At 54.6% G+C, this 17,771-nt stretch overlaps 1 protein-coding gene across 1 annotated transcript in view; it reads right to left on the bottom strand.

The window, feature by feature from the left end:
- KCNN3 (potassium calcium-activated channel subfamily N member 3) overlaps positions 1-17,077 on the bottom strand; it is a 148,870-nt gene extending 131,793 nt beyond the window's left edge. The window contains exons 1-2 of the mRNA XM_072946471.1: positions 16,984-17,077; positions 14,544-16,115 (exon numbers count right to left, since the gene is read on the bottom strand). Of these exons, the coding sequence (XP_072802572.1) occupies positions 14,544-15,443 (900 nt within the window). The 5' untranslated portion in view covers positions 15,444-16,115; positions 16,984-17,077. The remainder of the gene's footprint in view (positions 1-14,543; positions 16,116-16,983) is intronic.
- Between the last annotated feature and the right edge of the window lie 694 nt (positions 17,078-17,771).

Below are 17,771 nucleotides of genomic sequence, written 5' to 3'. Positions count from 1 at the left end.
TGTTGACCACTATGACTCTTTTTAATTCATCAAACTGCTCTCGGGTCAGCCCAGAGCAGGGAGATGTGACCTTGAAATATGGCTCTGACCCAGAAGATCCTAGAAGCTTCCAGTGACCTTCAGAGAGTAAGCACCGATAGTGCTGGAAGCACAGAGAACTTATTTGAATTCTTTAAAAACGTGGCCAGCTGTGCTGGGAACTGTCCTCTGGAATGCAAGGGGAGCCTTCCCTCAGGGCCTAGGGGTTCAGGCAGAAGCTTTCCGTGTCCCAGGTCTCCGACCCCCCACAGCCTCGGGGCACATGCTACCCATGTTGTGTTGAAATCGACACATTTCAAACCTAGCAAGTCCAACCCCAAACTCCCATCTTCTCCCCAAAACTGTTTCTCCCACAGTCATTTCCAACCCAATTAACAGAAATTCCATCCTTACATGTGCTTGGGCCAAAATCTTGGCCTCGTCCTTGACCTCCCCTTACTCTGCCACCTCCCCACCACCACCACACTCCTGCATGCAGTTCATCATGAATGCCTTCCTTCCAAATATTCCAAAGGTCCAACCACTTCTCACCATCTCATTGCTACCACCTGGGTCCAAAGCACCTTGACTCCTCACCTGGACCGTGACCACGGCTTCTTAACTGGGCGCCTTTGCCCCCACCCCCTCGTCTGTTCCCAACACCGCAGCCAGAGCGATCCTATTAAAATGTAAGGCAGATCTTGTTTCTTCTCCACTCAGAGCCCTCCATCTGCTCCCATTTCACCCAGGGTAGAAGCCAAACTCCTCAGAACAGCCTACAAAGCCTGGCAGTTGGTCCCACCTCCTCTCTGACCTCACACCCTCCCCCATGCTCCCTCAACGCCCCCATCACTCATCAAGTCAGCCTCACTGCCCAAGACCTGCGCTGTCCAACACAGCAGAAACTGGCCACATGTCCACTGAGGCCCTGCAGTGTAGCGAATGCAATGGAATTTTTTAATGTATTTCAGTTTTCAATATACACTTTAAAAAATGATACTCCATTCATTTATTAGAAAACTTTAAAATATATCTGCAACAACCTAGGCATGTGAGTCTACTTTTTAACTGCCAATTTTATGAACTCTAAATACAGATCAGGTATTTCCAGGGAAGATTTAGTGTCCAGTTGAGATGTGCTTACAAGATACACAACACACTGGATTTCTAAGACTTAGTATGAAAAGCAGAATCTAAACTATCTCAGTATTTTTTTACATTGGTTACATGTTGAAATGGTAATATTTTTACTCTACTAGGTTAAATAAAAAGGATTATTAACATTAATTTCCCATTTCTGTTGTTCCTTTCTCTAACATGGCTACAGGACAATGTAAAATTCCAGATGTGGCTCACATGCCATTTCTCCGGGACAGAGCTGTCCAGACCACACCAGGTATAATGCTGACCCAGGGCCTTCATACTGCAACTTCCTCTTCCCCCCACCCCGGGCTCACCACCTTCCCTCCTAAAGATCTTTCATCAATTGTCACCTTCTCTGTGAGATCCTCCCAGACACTTATTTAAAATGATGACTCTTCCCTCAGAACTCCCTGCCCTCCCATCCCAGCTTCCTTTCTCTTCATATCATGTATTTCCGTCGAATATAATATATAATTAATACATAGTTCGCTGTCAGTTTTACCTGCTAAAATGTAAGTTCCAGAGGCGAGGGATTTTCACCTTTTGTGGTTTCTTTCTACTATATCTGTGGTGCCTAGAACGGTCCCGGCACATAGTAGGTGTTCAATAAGTATTTGCTGAATGAATAAAGTTACCTATTTTTCTTCCTGGGCTCTGTACGCGGCGAGGAATTTCTAAAGGGCAGTGCCAAGCACACAGCAGGTGCTTGATACATGGCTGTTGACTGGATGGCTGATCTGGGGAAACACAGGCAGCTTAGCCAAGTCATCCCACGGAAGACAAACACAAGTACCAAGGGTCCTTGAAGTGGACGGTGTGTCTCCTCCCCCTGCTGGCCCCACCTCTCTCTCCCCTCCACCCTCCCCCCCAGCAAAGCTACCCGTCAGCCCAACAGCAGTGGGTACTTCAGAGGAAGGAACAATTCTTTTCCTTCCCATCGATTTTTATTCTCCCAGTGAGAAGACAAATCTGTTTCCCCTCCGCCAGAAGGCCTCAAGCCATGGCTACTTACATTATAGTAATTAAATCCCTGCTGCTAGGAGGGTTCAGGAGCCGAGCAGGCCTCATGCCAAGGGCTGGCCTGCAGGGAGGAGGCAGCGGGGTGGGAGGCTGTCCAGAAGGGTCTGTCTCTCAGCTGTCTCCTGACAGTGAGAAAATCCACTTAGCCACAATGCCTTCGCGGGTTTTCACTCCTGGGTAGGAAGATAAATTCTCCCCGGCGCCCCCTCCGAGAAGCACCTGCCGAGCCACCAAGAGCTGCTTCCCCTTCGCTCCTTACTTCCATTGGGTCCTCACAACCGTCCTCCTCCTAAAATGGCCGACAGAGGACTTAACATCGTCCTCAACCTCACTGCTCCCATTTCCCAGATGACATGGCAGAGGCCCAGAAACCCAATTTCCTCACTCTTAGTCCGGGGCCCTTCTCTTCCCCCACAATCTGTACCGGTGCTCCACCTAGGCCAAAATCCATGTCACATGCTGTACACACAGTAGGGCCTCACTGAATCCTCAGCATTGCCCAGAAACAGAGTCAAGTTCAACCCCAAGGAAATAGAATCAAAGCCTTGAAGCAACACGCCCACCTCTACAGAAGCAGGAATAAATGGCAGTCAGGATTCAAACCCAGATCTGCCGTGTGAAGGCCTGTTCTCCTAACACTGGCCTTCACTGCACAAATATAAGAGGCAGGGCCGATGGGGAGCCAGACACAGGGGAGCCGGAAGAAGCGAAGGCACAATGGCCCCGCGGGGGAAAGAGGGCGGGGAACAGGAAGAAGGAATGAGAGACTCAGTCTCAGCTTTACGGGTCAGATCCAGGCCACATGCATGTGCTTTGTCTCCTACAAAGCTCCCGTCATACCTGTCATGACTTGTTCAACGCCTGCCTCCCCCCAAGCCTGGAGCTCCATGTCTCGTTAAGTCTTGAACCCCCAGAGCCAACCTGGCACCTGTCAACCCTCAGGAGTAGTCACCTACAAAAGACCGATGACTTGGGAAGCAGGGGAGGGGCGTTCTGGGGTAGACATGGAGTGAAAACCACAGAGGAGAGGGGGGCCGACAGCCCTAACATCTGCATGAAATAGAATGGGCCCAGGGAGACGCCTGCTGGCTAGGCCGGCACACAGATGATCCTGCCAGGAAGGGCCACAGGTCGGGGGCTCTCTCTAGTCCCCTGGGTTTTGCTGAATAAGTCTGAGTAAGAAAATGAACAATAATAACAGCTGGCCTTCCCCTAGCCCTTTGCCACCAGCCCAGCCCTGGGTCTGGTCTCATGGGCTCTTTGTGACATGCACCGTCACCCCATTCACAGATCTGGAGACTGAGACTCACGGAGCTCAATTTTCTCACATAGCTGGCACAACCAGGGCACTGCAGAGCTGGGACAAGAACACCAAAGCATGTCTGTTGACTGCTTAGCTGACCCCCTTGAGAGCCTGGGGGAGACCATCCTTGGCCCCAGAGCCCAGTCTTCCCTGTCAACATACTCAGGGCATCTGGAGGTTGAACAAACCTCTGCGTCTAAACTGACAGCCTCCTCCTCCCTCTCCTGCCTCCACCCGTCCCTCCAGAGATCGAATCATCCATGAGCGGGGAGTGAGGGCGGCATACTAGAGCGGGGCGGGTGGAGGGGGGCAAGGGTGGAGAGAACAAGAACAGCTTTTTGGTTTGGAGGCAATCTGCAAAGCATGTCTGCCGCACAGGGCATGCGTTTTGACATTCGTGGGTTCAAGTACCAAGTCCACCACTTCCTGGCTGTGAGACCCTGGGCAAGTAACCTAACTTCCCTGAGACTTGAATCAAGTCATCCATAAAACAAGGATTATTGTGAGAATTAAAGGAGAAGAGAGGAGGTAAAACACATAGTAGCTTCTTGATAAATGTTCATTTGTTCATTTCCTTCTCCTCCTCCATCTGCCCCTTTTATCCCTCCTAAGACTCAGTGCGCTTTGGACTCCTTTTTATGGAAAGGCAAAGAAGTTTCCATTTTGTGAGCACAGTGCGTTCCACCGAACTACTGAGGACAGAAGCAGTAGAGATGACCCCCGCCACCTGTGAGGAAACCCTCATGACTCAATCTCCATCCTGGGCTTGCTCTCTGCTCACATCAATTTCATTCCACTCTTGAGGGATCCTTCCATCGCTGGCACACAGCGTGGACCAGTCTGGTGTCTGGTGCCAAAATGTCCTCCCACCCAGCTCAGCACCATTACTCCTCCCAGGAGCAGAGGAGAGCTGAACGCCTGGTCCAGCCTGGAGCAGGAGGGGTAGGGAGTCCTGGGCCCGGCTCTGAGGAGCTTCTACAGTCCTGTGGCCACTGAGCTCTCGAAAGGAGCAACATGGCAAAGTCTGCCGTGGGCCAAAGAGCCCCCACAGGCAGCTCTGTGCCAGGTTGAATCCTCCACCTGCACCCTCAGAAAAAGGAATTATAACCCCACTTTCCAGATAGAGAGGACACTGCTCAAGGCCCCACAACTCAGTAGCACGTGGCCAGGACTTGAACCCAGATCTGTGCTGAAAGCCTGAGCTCTTTTAGGAAGAGTGAGCAAAGAACAACACATTTCATTAAAGAGAGACCTCTATAGCTGCCTCACATCCTTAAGAGCACAGACCTTTGCATTTCTGGAACCTAGAACAGGGCCTGCCACAGAGCGGGTGTTCAGTGGGACTAAAACCCAGAATTCCTGGATTCCAGCTGCACCCTTGTCATTCACAGTGCTGAGTGGCCTTGGGCAAGTCACATAACTTCTCTGGGCCTTGGGGTCCTGTAAAGAGTAGGACGGTCTCTGCCCTGCCTTCCTCACTGAGGTGGGAGGCCGAGACGGGGGCCATGTGCACCCAGGCTGGCACACCCGGTGGGCCCGTGGAGCTTGGCCGTTCCAAGAGGTACTGTGCCACACCAGGCCAGATACACCAGCAGCTGCCCCTGGACGCTGCCTCCCCTGATTCATCCCACCCATATTATCCAATTTGAAGCCCCGCCAAAGGCAGTAGCCCAACCCACAGCAAAGTGCCCACCCCAAGCCCTCATCTTGGAAGAAGGTGACATCACCTGCGTCCGCAGCTCCGGGCATTCCCACATGTGGGAGCTATTCGGGGACTGGCTGAGCAAGCCAACATCCTACCCGATGGAAGCCAGGAAAGAGAGAAAATGGCTAAGCCCCAATTTGTTAAAATCAGAAATCTTCTTAAAAGGGAGAAAAGGCTGTGCAAAAATCCCTGCTGGTGGAACCTGGCAAGGATGCAGGCAGGTGCCAACTCAGGCAAAGGCGTGAGGAAGCACTGCCATTTGTTGGCAGCCCAGGATGTGTCAGCCACTGGGCTGGCCACTTACCCAATCATTATCACGTTTCATCCTCACCAGGCTGGCAAACACCACTCTCTCCATGAACAAAAGGGGAAACTGAGGCTCAGAAGGTTTGAGTCACTGGCCTGACGGTCCCCGAGCAGCGAGGGGCTGGGCCAGAATTAGCCCCCAGTGCAGTCTCTTCCCTACTCCCCATGTTCAGCCAGCAAATCATCTGCCTCCTCCCACGCCCTGTCTGCGGGGTGGTCCCAGCCAAGACCCCCAGCTTTCTGGGCTTCTCCATCTATCAGCTCAAGCTGAACACCAAACGATGGTTCCTAGAGGCGCTGCCTGGCAGGCCTGACACCCGGGAGCTGAGGGGCAGGCAGCAGCCCATTCGGCCCCTGTAGGAGGGAGTGTCCCGTAAGACAGCTTTCCTGTTCATTTGACACTGAGCACTATGCCTGTCCTTTAAGAAAAATGCCCAACAAGCCGATGCAAAAATAGCAGATGCCAATTTGCATATTGTTTCACACATCATGTGCACGTTGTTCATTTAGTGTCACCGTGGCTCAGCTCAGAATACAACTCTGGGTACCTTGCCCCAGCCTTATGGGGGGGGGAAATGGCCTCCACCCCAGGCCAGACCCGATGCCCTGGTCTGGACGCCCCTCCCCGACCCGCTTGCTCTTCATGCCCCTTGGTGCCTGGCTGGGAGGGTTACCAGCTGCCAGCGCAGAAAAGGTAGGCAGAGCCTTAATTCACAAGCGCCCGCAACCTTTTGAATTCAAGAAGGTGCCCCATCACAAGTCTTGAAGGAAAAATCGTGTTCTCTTAAGGACACGTCCGGAAAGCCTTAGCGTTTCTTTTCTTCTCCGGTTCTCTCCCAGGACGGCCTCCTGGCTGGCCCCCACCCTGTCATTCCGTGCTCTCAGCCCCATTCTGCCTGGTCACCGTGTGTCCCCCTGACCTTCCTCCGGGCCTCTCAGCCTCTGGCCTGGCTCCCCGGCTTATTTTTATTCTCTCTCCACCTGTCTGATTTGCAGGTCCACACCCGATGAGCTGCACCCAGGCCACAGAGTGAGGACTCTTAGTGTAGAGTCACTGGGTCCTGTGAGGTGAGAAGGCTCCAGAAGCCCCGGCCAGGCCACCACTACAGCCCCGCCTTCCAGGGAACACCCTGCTCCCCTCTTACTTGTGCAGACTCTCCCACAGGGACTCAGCCAGAAACAGGACCCAAGGTGAGGCCATTTGATTTTAGGAGAAAGGAAGGCGTGTTCCACACCTCTTCCAGAGGCCCCTTCTGCATCTACCCGTGTAGAGGGTGACAGGTGCTCCCGCGCCCTCCGTGCTCTCCGGGTGGCTATGGGCTACAGGGGCATCTTCTAAGCGCTGTTCTCATAAAAGCACCAGCTGGTGGGCGTCAAGGCTCTGACCTCGGTGCTATGCTATAGGCAGGGGCTGTCATTCCGTCTGAACATCTGAAGGACGGGCTCTAGGCTCAGTAAACTCCCTGAGGACCCACCACAAGTTTGGATGTCAACCCAGAGCCCAAGGCCACAACAGCCACGCCAGGCCGCCTGTATCAGCATCGCCTCTGAGAAAAGGACAGCATTGGGTCTTCAGGGCCTGAGGGCACCGGACCCTGAGCCCCTGGCAATTCCACTTATCAGCTCAATATTAAATCGTCCTGTGCCCTCACCCTGGGCTCTCACTCCCTGCTTCGAACCTGCCGGGATGAGACCCTACCCCTGTGGACACCGCATGGCGGGAACCCCAAGCTGCCCCTGCTCCGCCTCCTACTCACTCTGCCCAGCTCTTCCCCGCTCCACCCTGTCTGCCAGCGTTCTCACTTTTAGAAAGGCCTGTGATCTTGCCATCTTGGTCTTTCTAATCCTTCAGGGCCACCCCATCTCCCACAGGGAGCCTCCAGGACATCCCAAATTATGCCTCCTTCCTCAGCACTCCCAACGCCACCACCAGAAACCCCAGGCCAGCCCGGGGGCAGCCCCAACAGCCCTGGGGAACAGGAGCTGGAGGACCATGGCTTGCTGTCTTGGAGACAGAGCGGCACAAATGTAAGTCTGATGGATGCAGAAAGCTCTGGAGCAGGAAAGGAGCCCTCATTTTTAAGTTGGAGAAACAGAGACCCAGAGAGGTAAAGGGACCTGACAAAGGCCATACAACAAATCAGAAGCAAAAGGTGGAGGCACCTCTTCAGGGCTCCTTCAAAGCAGAGATAGGCCTTTCTTTAACACTAACTGCCGCTGACAGAGCGAAACAAAGCCTCACACCAGGAAAGTAGGAAACTGGAACTCAAGGACGAAGGAGAAAGTTCTAGAAGCAGGATGAAGCCCCGGAAGTTCCCGCCCTCCAATCCCCAGCAGACATGTGGGGTGGGGTTTGGAACAGACAAGCAGTGCACCGGAGACCTGAGCTCGCTCTCTAGAACCATCTCTCTTCACATGGGCACTGGGGGTGAGCCACTCAACCCCTGTGCAGCTCCGTTTTCTCATCTGTGAGACACTGCCAAGTGTAATGGCTCCCAGGGCCACAGTGGGATCCTGAGAGCAACAGACACGGAACTACCTTGGGAGATGTAAGACACTGGGCCCGCGTGGATCACCCCGCCGGTAGCCCAGCGGCCAGTGCCGGAGAAAGGGAGAGGCGGGCAAAGGGGAGAGCAGAGAGCGGCTGAGAGGCCAGGGCTGGGTGTGGAAGTGTTCTGCCAGGTCCCAGCCCACTGGCTCTCGGGGGTGGAGAGGGAGTGCCATGCGGCTGCGAAAGGACCCCGCCCAGCCCCAGCCTCTGCAGGACAGGCTCCTGTTCTCTCTGTAACTCCCACACCTTCTGCCCTCTCCACTTTGCCAGCAGGATTACCAGGCCTCTAGGTGAGGAGGCATCCCAAGGACTGACCGTGGGCCTGTCCACATCTCACCCTGGACCCAGGCTGTGCCCAGGCCCGCCTTGCCCTGGCCACCCCCCACCCCGGGTACCTGCACTGGTATTTCCCATCCTCCATCAAGCTACTTCCTGCCTATCTCTTAGTAAAGTTCATCCCAACATTTTGCATCATGGGTCTCAGGCCCATAAACCTTGATTTGTCTCTTAAGAAAGATAAGCAATTTTCCAGCAGCAGCAGGAAAGGCCTCAGCTTGGGAGTCCAACGGGCCTGGGTTCTTATTCCAGCGCCACCACCCACTGTCACTGTCATCTTGGCCAGGGGACTTCATCCACAAAGGGGGCTGTAGCCACCCCCTACCTCCAGGACTCTTGAGTGAAACGCTGGCCCAGTGCGGTATAAACGGCCCTGCATCCTCTCTCCTGTCCCCCACTGCATTCGCCCCATGCAGTGCCAGGCCCAGAGATGAAGCAGGGTGGTCCCTGCCCCCTGCTCCGCCTTCCCTCTTTGCTCTCTTGGATCCCAGCTGAGCTCCTGGGGGTGGAATGAGAGGGTAGAGGGAGGGGACACCCCAAAACCTATCAGCCTCCTCCGGACTTTCCCCAACAGAAAAAAAAAGGCACTAGAATTTTCCTCCCCACAGCTCTGGAGAACAGCACAGTCTTAGAATTCCCCACCCTCCTTATTTAAAGAGGAACAGGAGACATTCTTCTTTCTCTCTCTCCCTTTGGGGTTTTGAAAGAAAGAGAAGAAAAACAGCTCTGAATGAACAAACGCGCCAGTCTGCCCGCCACTGAAGAAGGGGGTGTTTCACACCCACAGCCGCCCCTCACATCCCCTCCGCTCACTCGCTCTCTCCAACACACTCATTTTCTACCCCCGAATGTGTTTTCCAAATAACTATAACAAAACCGAAGCTCTCAGTTCTGAATTTACATCTCCATCCGGGCCTCAGCGTCACCACAGAGGTTACCCCCATTTCTTTTCATTTTGTTTCTCCTCAGCTTACATTTTTTAGAGCAGATCTTTGAACCCTGGCTTCCCAAATCCCCTTCCTCCCAGCTCAATAATGGAAATGCAAGGCTGTCCACCAGCTTGCTAATTAGCCTGTGCAGCAGATAAATGCCCCAGCGATGATGCCGGGGCCGGAGCAGCGGGGAGCACTGCCCATGGGGAAGGGAAGTCCGGATGTGTTATGAAGTCTTTCTCCCGGGACAGTTATAAATAGTGTCATGACACGCAAAGGAGAAGCATATATAAAAGTTAGCTGTCCCTTCTGTGGGTTACAAACGTTTGACTCATTTGCAGATGGTCCACCAAGGCTATAAATAGAGTCGCCACCACCCTGGGTGGGAGAAGGGACTCGTTTTCACACTCCCAGAGCCTCCCTTGCCCTCCTTGGGCCAAGACACTCAGTGTGACCTGTGATGGTAAAACATATGCTTGGGGCCTTGGTGGCTGGCTCTCAGGCTCCTGCTGTAGCCAATCGCCCATAAAGAGTCCCTTGCCTTCTGCAACCCTGTCCTGCAGGGAGGCTTGACGGAGCGGGGGCTGACCCAGTCCTACTTCCCCAGCACGCCTGAAACCACAGACGAGCGTGCCCCAAGGCATCCGCTCCCAAACAGCAAGACATCCCCCCACAGCGGCCCCTGGGTCTGGCAGGAGGTGCAGACCATTAGCCCAGCAGAGCCCCAGGGGCTGCTCTGCCCCTCTGCAGTCAAGACCGCCATGATCGGGGTCGGGGAGGGGAGCAGGGGAACAGAAGAGCTGGGACCCGTGATCCCACTCAACCATCCAGGCTGGAGGCTAGGGGTAGACTTCTGTGGGGTCAGCAAAGAGATACAAGTTGGCCCTGAGGGACCCCATTCTCTTTAAAGAGTGACTGGCCAGGGAACGGAGCTCCCCTGGGCACACAGAGAAGCCTGCCCTTTCTGGGGCGGCCTCCCACGAGGTGGCCTGAAGAAGGAAGAATAACTAGAAATGAGAAAGGAAGCCACACGTGGGAGGGGACAGGGCGTCCTGGGGAAGCACCAGCATACCCACTCCTGTGCCTGTGGCCTGGGTGACCCAGCAACATGGCCAGCACGGGGAGGGGGAGGAACGGAGGGGCAGGAAGTTGGTGGGGAGGGCAGGAACGGGGCACGAGGCGGGCAGAGGACTGGCTCTGCCTGGGAGATGAAACTCAGACGGATTCTGAGACCGGGGGTGGGGAAGTGGTTTGAGGTTGTGCAAAATTGGTGGAAACAGAGAGCCATCCTGCTGCCCCAGCATTTCCCAGCCTCCCCTGGGCTGACCCCACAGCCCGATGCCCGAGGTCCCTGGGAAACCAGGCCCACCCATGACTTGCCAGCTAGACGGAGGCCCCAGCTCAGCCACCAGCGGGATGGCCAGGTTGGGTGGGGGCATCCACAGCAAGGGGAGGAGAAGCTGGCCACATCCCCAACTCTCTCTGGACCCGGTGGAGAGGTCACAGAAGGCCATGTAAGACAACGAAGTAGGAGTGCCTCAAACCAGCTCCGGAAGGAAATAAAGAACGCCAAGGAGGACTCCCCAAATCCTCATTCCCTCATCCTGACTGACACTAATGTGGCAGGGACAATGTCACAAAGATTTCTCAACAGGCTCTCCAGACCTGGCCCTATCATGGTGGCTAAGCCCTCAAGGTAAATTCACTCACGAAGAAAACACCTGGATCCTCATTCAGCGCTGAGGTAGCTCGCTAGGAGCCGCGGCCTTGGGCGCGATCACGAACAGCTCTCCTGTTACCTAAGTCCCACCTTAACCCATTTTCCTCCCCTATCATCACCTGTGGCTTGGGAGAGGGGAGTGAGGACCATTCCATCCTGATCTCTCACATCCTCAGACTGGCTTACTTTTGCATTAACTCTGTGCTCGCGGGACATGCCACGTTCCTTCTCAAGAGACCCAGGCCGGCAGGATGAATTCCTCCCCCGAGGACAGATATCAGCCAACGACAGACAAACAGGAAGGCCACAGCCCCGTGGAAAAGAACAGAGAACTTCAATAAGCAGCAGTTCGGGCACAAGGTTGGCAGTCTTCAATCACTTGGAGAAAAGAAATTGTGACCCTTTCCCCAGGGCCTTTGAGTGGGAGCTGCCACCATCGGTGCAGAATTAACCAACCTGGGTGCGGCGCCTGAGGCCACCCTGTGCATCCTCCTGCCTCTAGACTGATCACCAAAGCCAAACAGATACCCAGAGTTCTCCAGCCAACAGACTGTCACCCATCCTTCCCTGGGGTCCACTAAACGTCTCTGAGTTCCCCAAGCCGGTGATTCTTCATTCTGACCTAAACCCGTCCGTCGCAACAGTGTCCCGTTTTCTCTACGAGACTGGGGAACAGGTGTTCACTTCCCTTACAGCAGACCCACGTTTAGAGGTACCTTCCCGTCAGAAGGCCCAGCCCCTTCTCAGAACTTCTCCATTGCAAGATACAACTTCTCACTCCATTGACAAGTCTTAGTACCCAAGCTTTCCAGGCCCCAACTAATTCTGGAGCCAGAGCTGGATGACAGAGGAAAAAGATATCTCTTTTCACCCCCTCATTGTCATTATTGGTAACAATAACAATAGGTCCTGTAAGGAGTGCCTTACACTTATCCACTTCATTCTCCCCGCTTGGCAGCTGGGGAGACAGGCTCACAGAAGCTACATGGCTTGTCCAAGATCACACGCTGGAGGTGGCAGAATCAAACTTCAGTCTGATTCTTTAAAACAATCCTATTCACCTCCAGGAAAGGAGAAGGGATAGCTGCCTGACCCCCTCCTGGGTCCACAGGGCCTGACACAGGAGACACGCCCAGAAAATACTTGTTCCATAATGACTCAATGCCCTGATGGGTAGATGACACAGGGCTGAGGAGCGAGTGAGCAGGTTAAAATGAGCCCTGCTTATCACAACCAATATTGAGCCCAGGGTGAACAGAAAGTGGCCATCTTGCTAGCTGAGGCAAGCAGGACTTTCCCAGTTGCTGCCCACTCCAGGCTTCCATCAGCCCAAGGTCAGCAACTGAAAAATTAGGTGAAGCCCAGTCCCTTGGATCACCTCCCCCTCCCTTCACACCAGAGTCTGCCCTCTCCGGCTCTGGGAAAGCCCCTTTCCCTGAATACTCCATCAGAGAGGCACCTGCTCCAGGCCCTTTCCTGCCCAGCAGCAACCTCCCACCGCATCATGACAAACGTGCACAGACCGATCCCACGCTGGGAGCTGTCTCTAGGAAGAGCCATTCCCTTAAGAGCTCCGACCACAGGCTTCCCTGAAAGAGAAGGCGCTGGTCTTGCCCCTTCTCCCCACCCCTCCAGCACTTGGGCCTTCATCAGTTTCCCCCAGCAAGGGCTCCAGGTCCCCAGCGGGGTGCTTGGAGGGAGCTGGGGTTGTGCCCAGGGCAACTACCAGGCCTGCCAAGAGGCTGGCAGCCCCCTCTCCCGGAGAGCCCAGCGGGAGGAGGCAGCAAGCAGAAGGACCGCAGATTCAGAGGCTCATTACAGGAATGACTAAGTGAGCTGTGATTCCAGGGGAAACCCCGCTCGCTCCGGCTCACTGAGGGGTTCAATCTTTGAGCTATTTAGACGAAAGTGGCTTCCAGGAGCTGCCCTGGGCTGGGGCAGCCCCCTCCGAACAGCCAGGTCCCTGGGGGACCCTCCACCTGGAAGTCTCCATTCTGTCTATTCAGGTCGTCTGACGGGTCTGCCCCACCCCTTTCCAGAGCAGGCAAATCTGCCCAGCCCCTGTTCAAGTGAGAGGCTGGGAATGGGGGAAATCCGATCAGCACCTCCCAGGTTTTTGCGGCTGGATTTCAGCAAGGAATGTGACAGTCTCGCAGCAGCTGTGCCCAGCCTGAAACAAGCTCTATTTGAAACCTCCAACAGCTGAACCCCTCCCAGCTACCCGCCGGCCAGCCCAGCCATCCCCTGCCCAAAATGACAAATAAGTAGAGAAATCCAAGCAACAAGCACGTATGCACACACACACACTCTCTCTCGTGCGCGCACACGCGCACACACACACCAACAAATTGGGAGTGAAGGGTAGAGTGGGAAAAAATCCACTTGCCCAATGACTCCCCAGGTCTCCAAGCCTTCACCTCGCAGTAGGAGGGCTCCCAGCCAGCAGAACATTGACGGAAACCCACCTTCTTCAATTCCCACTCCCTTGGGGGACGCGATTTCCAAGCCCCCTCGGGGAGGGAAACCCCCTCCTCCGTCTTGGGACTGAAATGAGAGACTGAGCAGCGGGGCCAGCTCCCCCGCACTAAAGCCGGTGCCGCCGATCTCCATCGGGGCGCGCACTCACACACTGGCGCACACACTCATCCTTATTTATCCCAAGAAGAAGGAGTTGGGGTGGGAGGGGAGAACTGGGGCTGAGCCGGGGGCGCGGGCTCTCGGGGACGCCTGGGAAGCCCTGTCATCCCATCCGAAGGAGAGGCGCTCCCCACTGGCTGATGCCAAGGCGGTGCCCATCTGCTCTGCCCTGGTAACACCTGTAGCCATTTTTATCAGGGGATGTTTACGAGGCAGCAGCACGTTTATTCTGAGTCCTCTTTCCTGAGGGAAAGGACTGCTGATTTCCTCCACCTACATTTTTACCCCATGCCCCCAGGTGATGCAAGTCACGGGTGCTTTTCTATTTTGCCCTAAGTCTCTCAGGGATGGGAGGAAAACAGAAACTTGGGAAGAAGGGGAGAAGACAGAGAGAGAGAAGGGACTGGCATGGAATCCCCACCCCCTACCCAGACATTTATTTCTTTTTTATCCTCGGGAAAATGGAGTGGAGCAGGGAGGGAGGAGAGGAGGGGAAGTCACAGGAACTGGCAAGCACATCAAGGCAGAGTGTAATTAATTGGTGCGTTAAGCTGCTGGGTTATGCTTTAGTACGAGTGAGCCAGGAGGAAAGATGATTTCTCAGAAGGGATTCTTTAATCCTCCCTAACACAGAGACTGCAAATTAGACACAGTGTGTGGGGATGTCCTCCCCCCAAAAAAGTGAGGAATGAATTCTCCCGGGATTAAGCAGGAAAACCATGGGAAGTTAGAGTGTTCAATATAATTGAGCAGACGCCTCTCCCCACCACCACCATCTCTCACTCTCCCCCAATCTCTCTCTCTCAATCTCTCTCTCTTGCTACCTACATATTCCTTTTGTTCAAGGTATAAAGAGAAACTGCAGCCCCTACCTTTGAGTACAAACCCCAAGAGAGCTCGGTCTCTATCACCATAACAACAATTCCAAACATCCCAAAAATCAGAGCATAGTCACTCAGTCGCTTCCTCTTTTCAAACAGGGCCCTCCTGTGTCCCAGCTTATAGCCAATGTTTTGGTTTTTCCGCTTGTTGGCTTTGGGAAAGGTGGTGCTGCTGGCGGTGGTGCCGGCGTGCTGGTGGTTGTGGGTGGCATTGGGGTGATGGAGCAGGGTCTGGTGGGCATGGTTGTCCTCCCGGGAGGAGATGATGATCTCCGGGGGGTTGCTGGGGCTGAAGAGCTGGAGGGGCTGGCCCTCAGGCTCAGCCTCGATGAGGTTCCTCCGGGAGGCGCTGAGGCGGCTGAGGGGCTTCATGACCCCACCGCTGTACTTGCAAGAGCTCATGGCAATCTCCGTGAAGGGGTTGCTGTCCCGCCGGTGCACCAGGGGGCTGGCCTGCCGGTGCCGGCCACCTCCACCGGGCCCACTTGTGGCTGTGGAACTTGGAGAATGGCCAAGCAAGTGGTCATTGAGATTGAGCTGGCTGCCTTGCCTGGAGGAAGGGTGGAGGATGGCGGTGGAGTTGGACGAAGGGGGAGCCCTGAAAGCAGTGGGAGAGGAGTGCAGCAGGCCGGGATGGACGGGCTGGCTCTGGAGTTGGGCGAGCTGAGACAGGGGATGCGGGGACTGCTGCTGCTGCGGCTGGAGCTGCGGTGGCTGAGGCTGCAACGAGGGTCCCGGGGGCTGCTGGGGGGCTGCTGGTGGCGCTGGCGGTGGTGGTGGCGGCGGCGGCTGCTGCTGCTGCTGCTCATCCCCGGAGGATGGACAGGGACACTTGGGGTCTTCATCCAGGTCTCCCACCCCAGAGTCATGGAAGTGCCCAGAAGTGTCCATCTTGGGGCCTGGCTGGATTCCCTGCAGCAAAACCCCCCACCCCAAAGCCACCCTCGCTCCAAAGATGTCCTCAAAGAAAGCCAGGCATCCGAGCTCCCCCACCAGAGTGTCTTGGCTCCAGTCCTCTCTCTTTGGCTTGCTTCGCTTCTCTGGGGCTGCCTGGAGTCCAGACGCTGCCACTCAAGAATGCATTGTACTGGGCAGGGAGGGAGGGCAGGAGGGGAGCTTGAAGAAAGAAGAAGGGGGAAAAAGAACTCTGTCTCAGGAGGTGGTCCTCTAGGAGCGTGTGAGGCCAGGCTCAGCTTCACTCCTCGCTGGCTCAATAGCTTTGCTCTCCTCCTCCTGCCACTGTTATAGGGTAAGCCAAGCCCACTTATTAGCAGCTGGTCTCATTGGCTTGGCTTAACTCTCCAACCACCTCCTAACTCCGCCCCCCGCACAGACTCCTCCCCGGAGGAGGGGCCTGCCTCGCTCAGCTCCCAGCCCCAGCCGCCGCGCAGCGAGGGCTGGGAACTGTAGTTTCCGCTCCCCACCGTGGAGGCTGAGCAGCTGCCCTCCTTCCTCTGACAGGTATGGCAGAAACCCGTGAGCCCACGGCGGTACGGGATGTTTGCGCACGCGGGGCGGAGGGGAGGAGGAGCGGAGGTCCTGCTAAGGAGGAGCGCTGAGCACCTTGATGCGGGGGCGAGAAGCAGGAAGACAGTCATTAACGGTCAGGGTCTACGATAGGTTGTTTCACACATATTATCCATCTGGTTACATCCTCCAATCATCCAAAGAGGTAGGCATCGTTCCCATTTAACAAATTGATGCTCAGAGATATTGAGTAACAACTTCAAGGTCACAGAAGCAGAGGGGATGCACATCCTCCTGACCCCAGGTTGATAAGCTCACCTACTGAACTGCCTGAAATATGTGTGCAGGAGCATCTGTTATTTCTAAGCCTCACACCAACCCTATGAAAATGATGTCATCATTCTCCTTTTACAGATGAAAACCTTTTTTTTTTTAAATCACTCAAGTGCAGATAACTGGCCAGATGTCACCCCGTTTGTAATTAAGGGATCTAGAATTTGAACACATGTCAGGCTGACCCTACAGCTCCTACACCATCGCCCAGGATGCCTTTCCACTATGATGCTCAGCACAAAGTAGTTGCTTCATCAATGTTGCTCAAATGATGGGTGGGAAAGAGCCGAAGTGAAGCTATGGAGAAAGCACTGGCCTCCCCAAAGCAGAATGTGTGAGGTGGACCATGGCTCCAGCTGGACTTGGAGTCACAGGAGGGTCTGGCAGGAAGACTGAAGACCCCCATGGTTGCTCCCCACCTGATCTGTCCTTTGGAGCCCTGAGAGTCAGAGCTGGGAACAGCTGTTGGCCTCCCAGGTTCAGAACCATCATCAAGTATTTATTCAGCTCCCACTGTGTGCAAAGGGAGTTCCAAAGAGATGAGACCCCAGCTGAATTCATTTCCATCTCTAACTGCAGCAGACTTAGGGATCAGTGAGGAAGGGGCCCTTGTGGGATTCCCTAGGCACACCTGGGGTTTTAGGAGGGAGGTGTCTTCCCGCCTGGCTGTTGCTTCTCCCATCACCGCTTGGCCTCTGTCCAGCTGCTTTCCTGGTAGGAAGAGGGAAGAGTAGGACACACACACACACACACACACACACACACACACACACACAGAGTGAGATTCTAAAGCAGTTCTCCTGAATGGTGAGTGGCAAGTGGCCAGGTCGGGGAGGGGGTTGGGACAAGGAGCAGAGCTCCCATCAAAGGAGCCCAGAGTACCTTCCATACATCAGTTCTCACCTCTCCAATCCCCTATCAGCCCTGATGATAGAGAGCTAAATATTACTTGTAAAATAAGCCACAGCCCCAGAAACCTGAATAATTATAATTACACACACTAATCTTGATTATTGTTATTATATTATCAATGACATGGTCATGCCCCCTCCAGGTCATAGGGCTGGGGCTCAGACACAAGCCCAGGGTCTCACGTGTTTTCCCATGACCATTCCAGCCCTCTGGTACCTCTCCCACCTCACTCCCTCTAGCATGCCTGCCTTCCCTCCCCTTCCCTCCTGTCTTCCTGGTTTCTCTCCTTCCATCCCCAAACACAGCCACCTGTTTGGTTCAAGGCTTTGGATAACATACTTAGACTTAATGATTTCCTAATAAGTTATCATTACTATCTTGTTAGTAGCAGAAATGTGCTGTTAGTGTTGCTTCTCACTGATGGAGACAGCATCTGGGCTGCAGAAAATCAATTTTTAAGGACAGACTCCAGGTCGGGGCATTTCTGTGCCCACTCCACTGCCATGA

Source organism: Vicugna pacos, chromosome 21, assembly GCF_048564905.1.
Source record: "Vicugna pacos chromosome 21, VicPac4, whole genome shotgun sequence".
NCBI classification, from domain to species: Eukaryota; Metazoa; Chordata; class Mammalia; order Artiodactyla; family Camelidae; genus Vicugna; species Vicugna pacos.
This window is presented reverse-complemented; position numbering and strand designations above follow the sequence as displayed.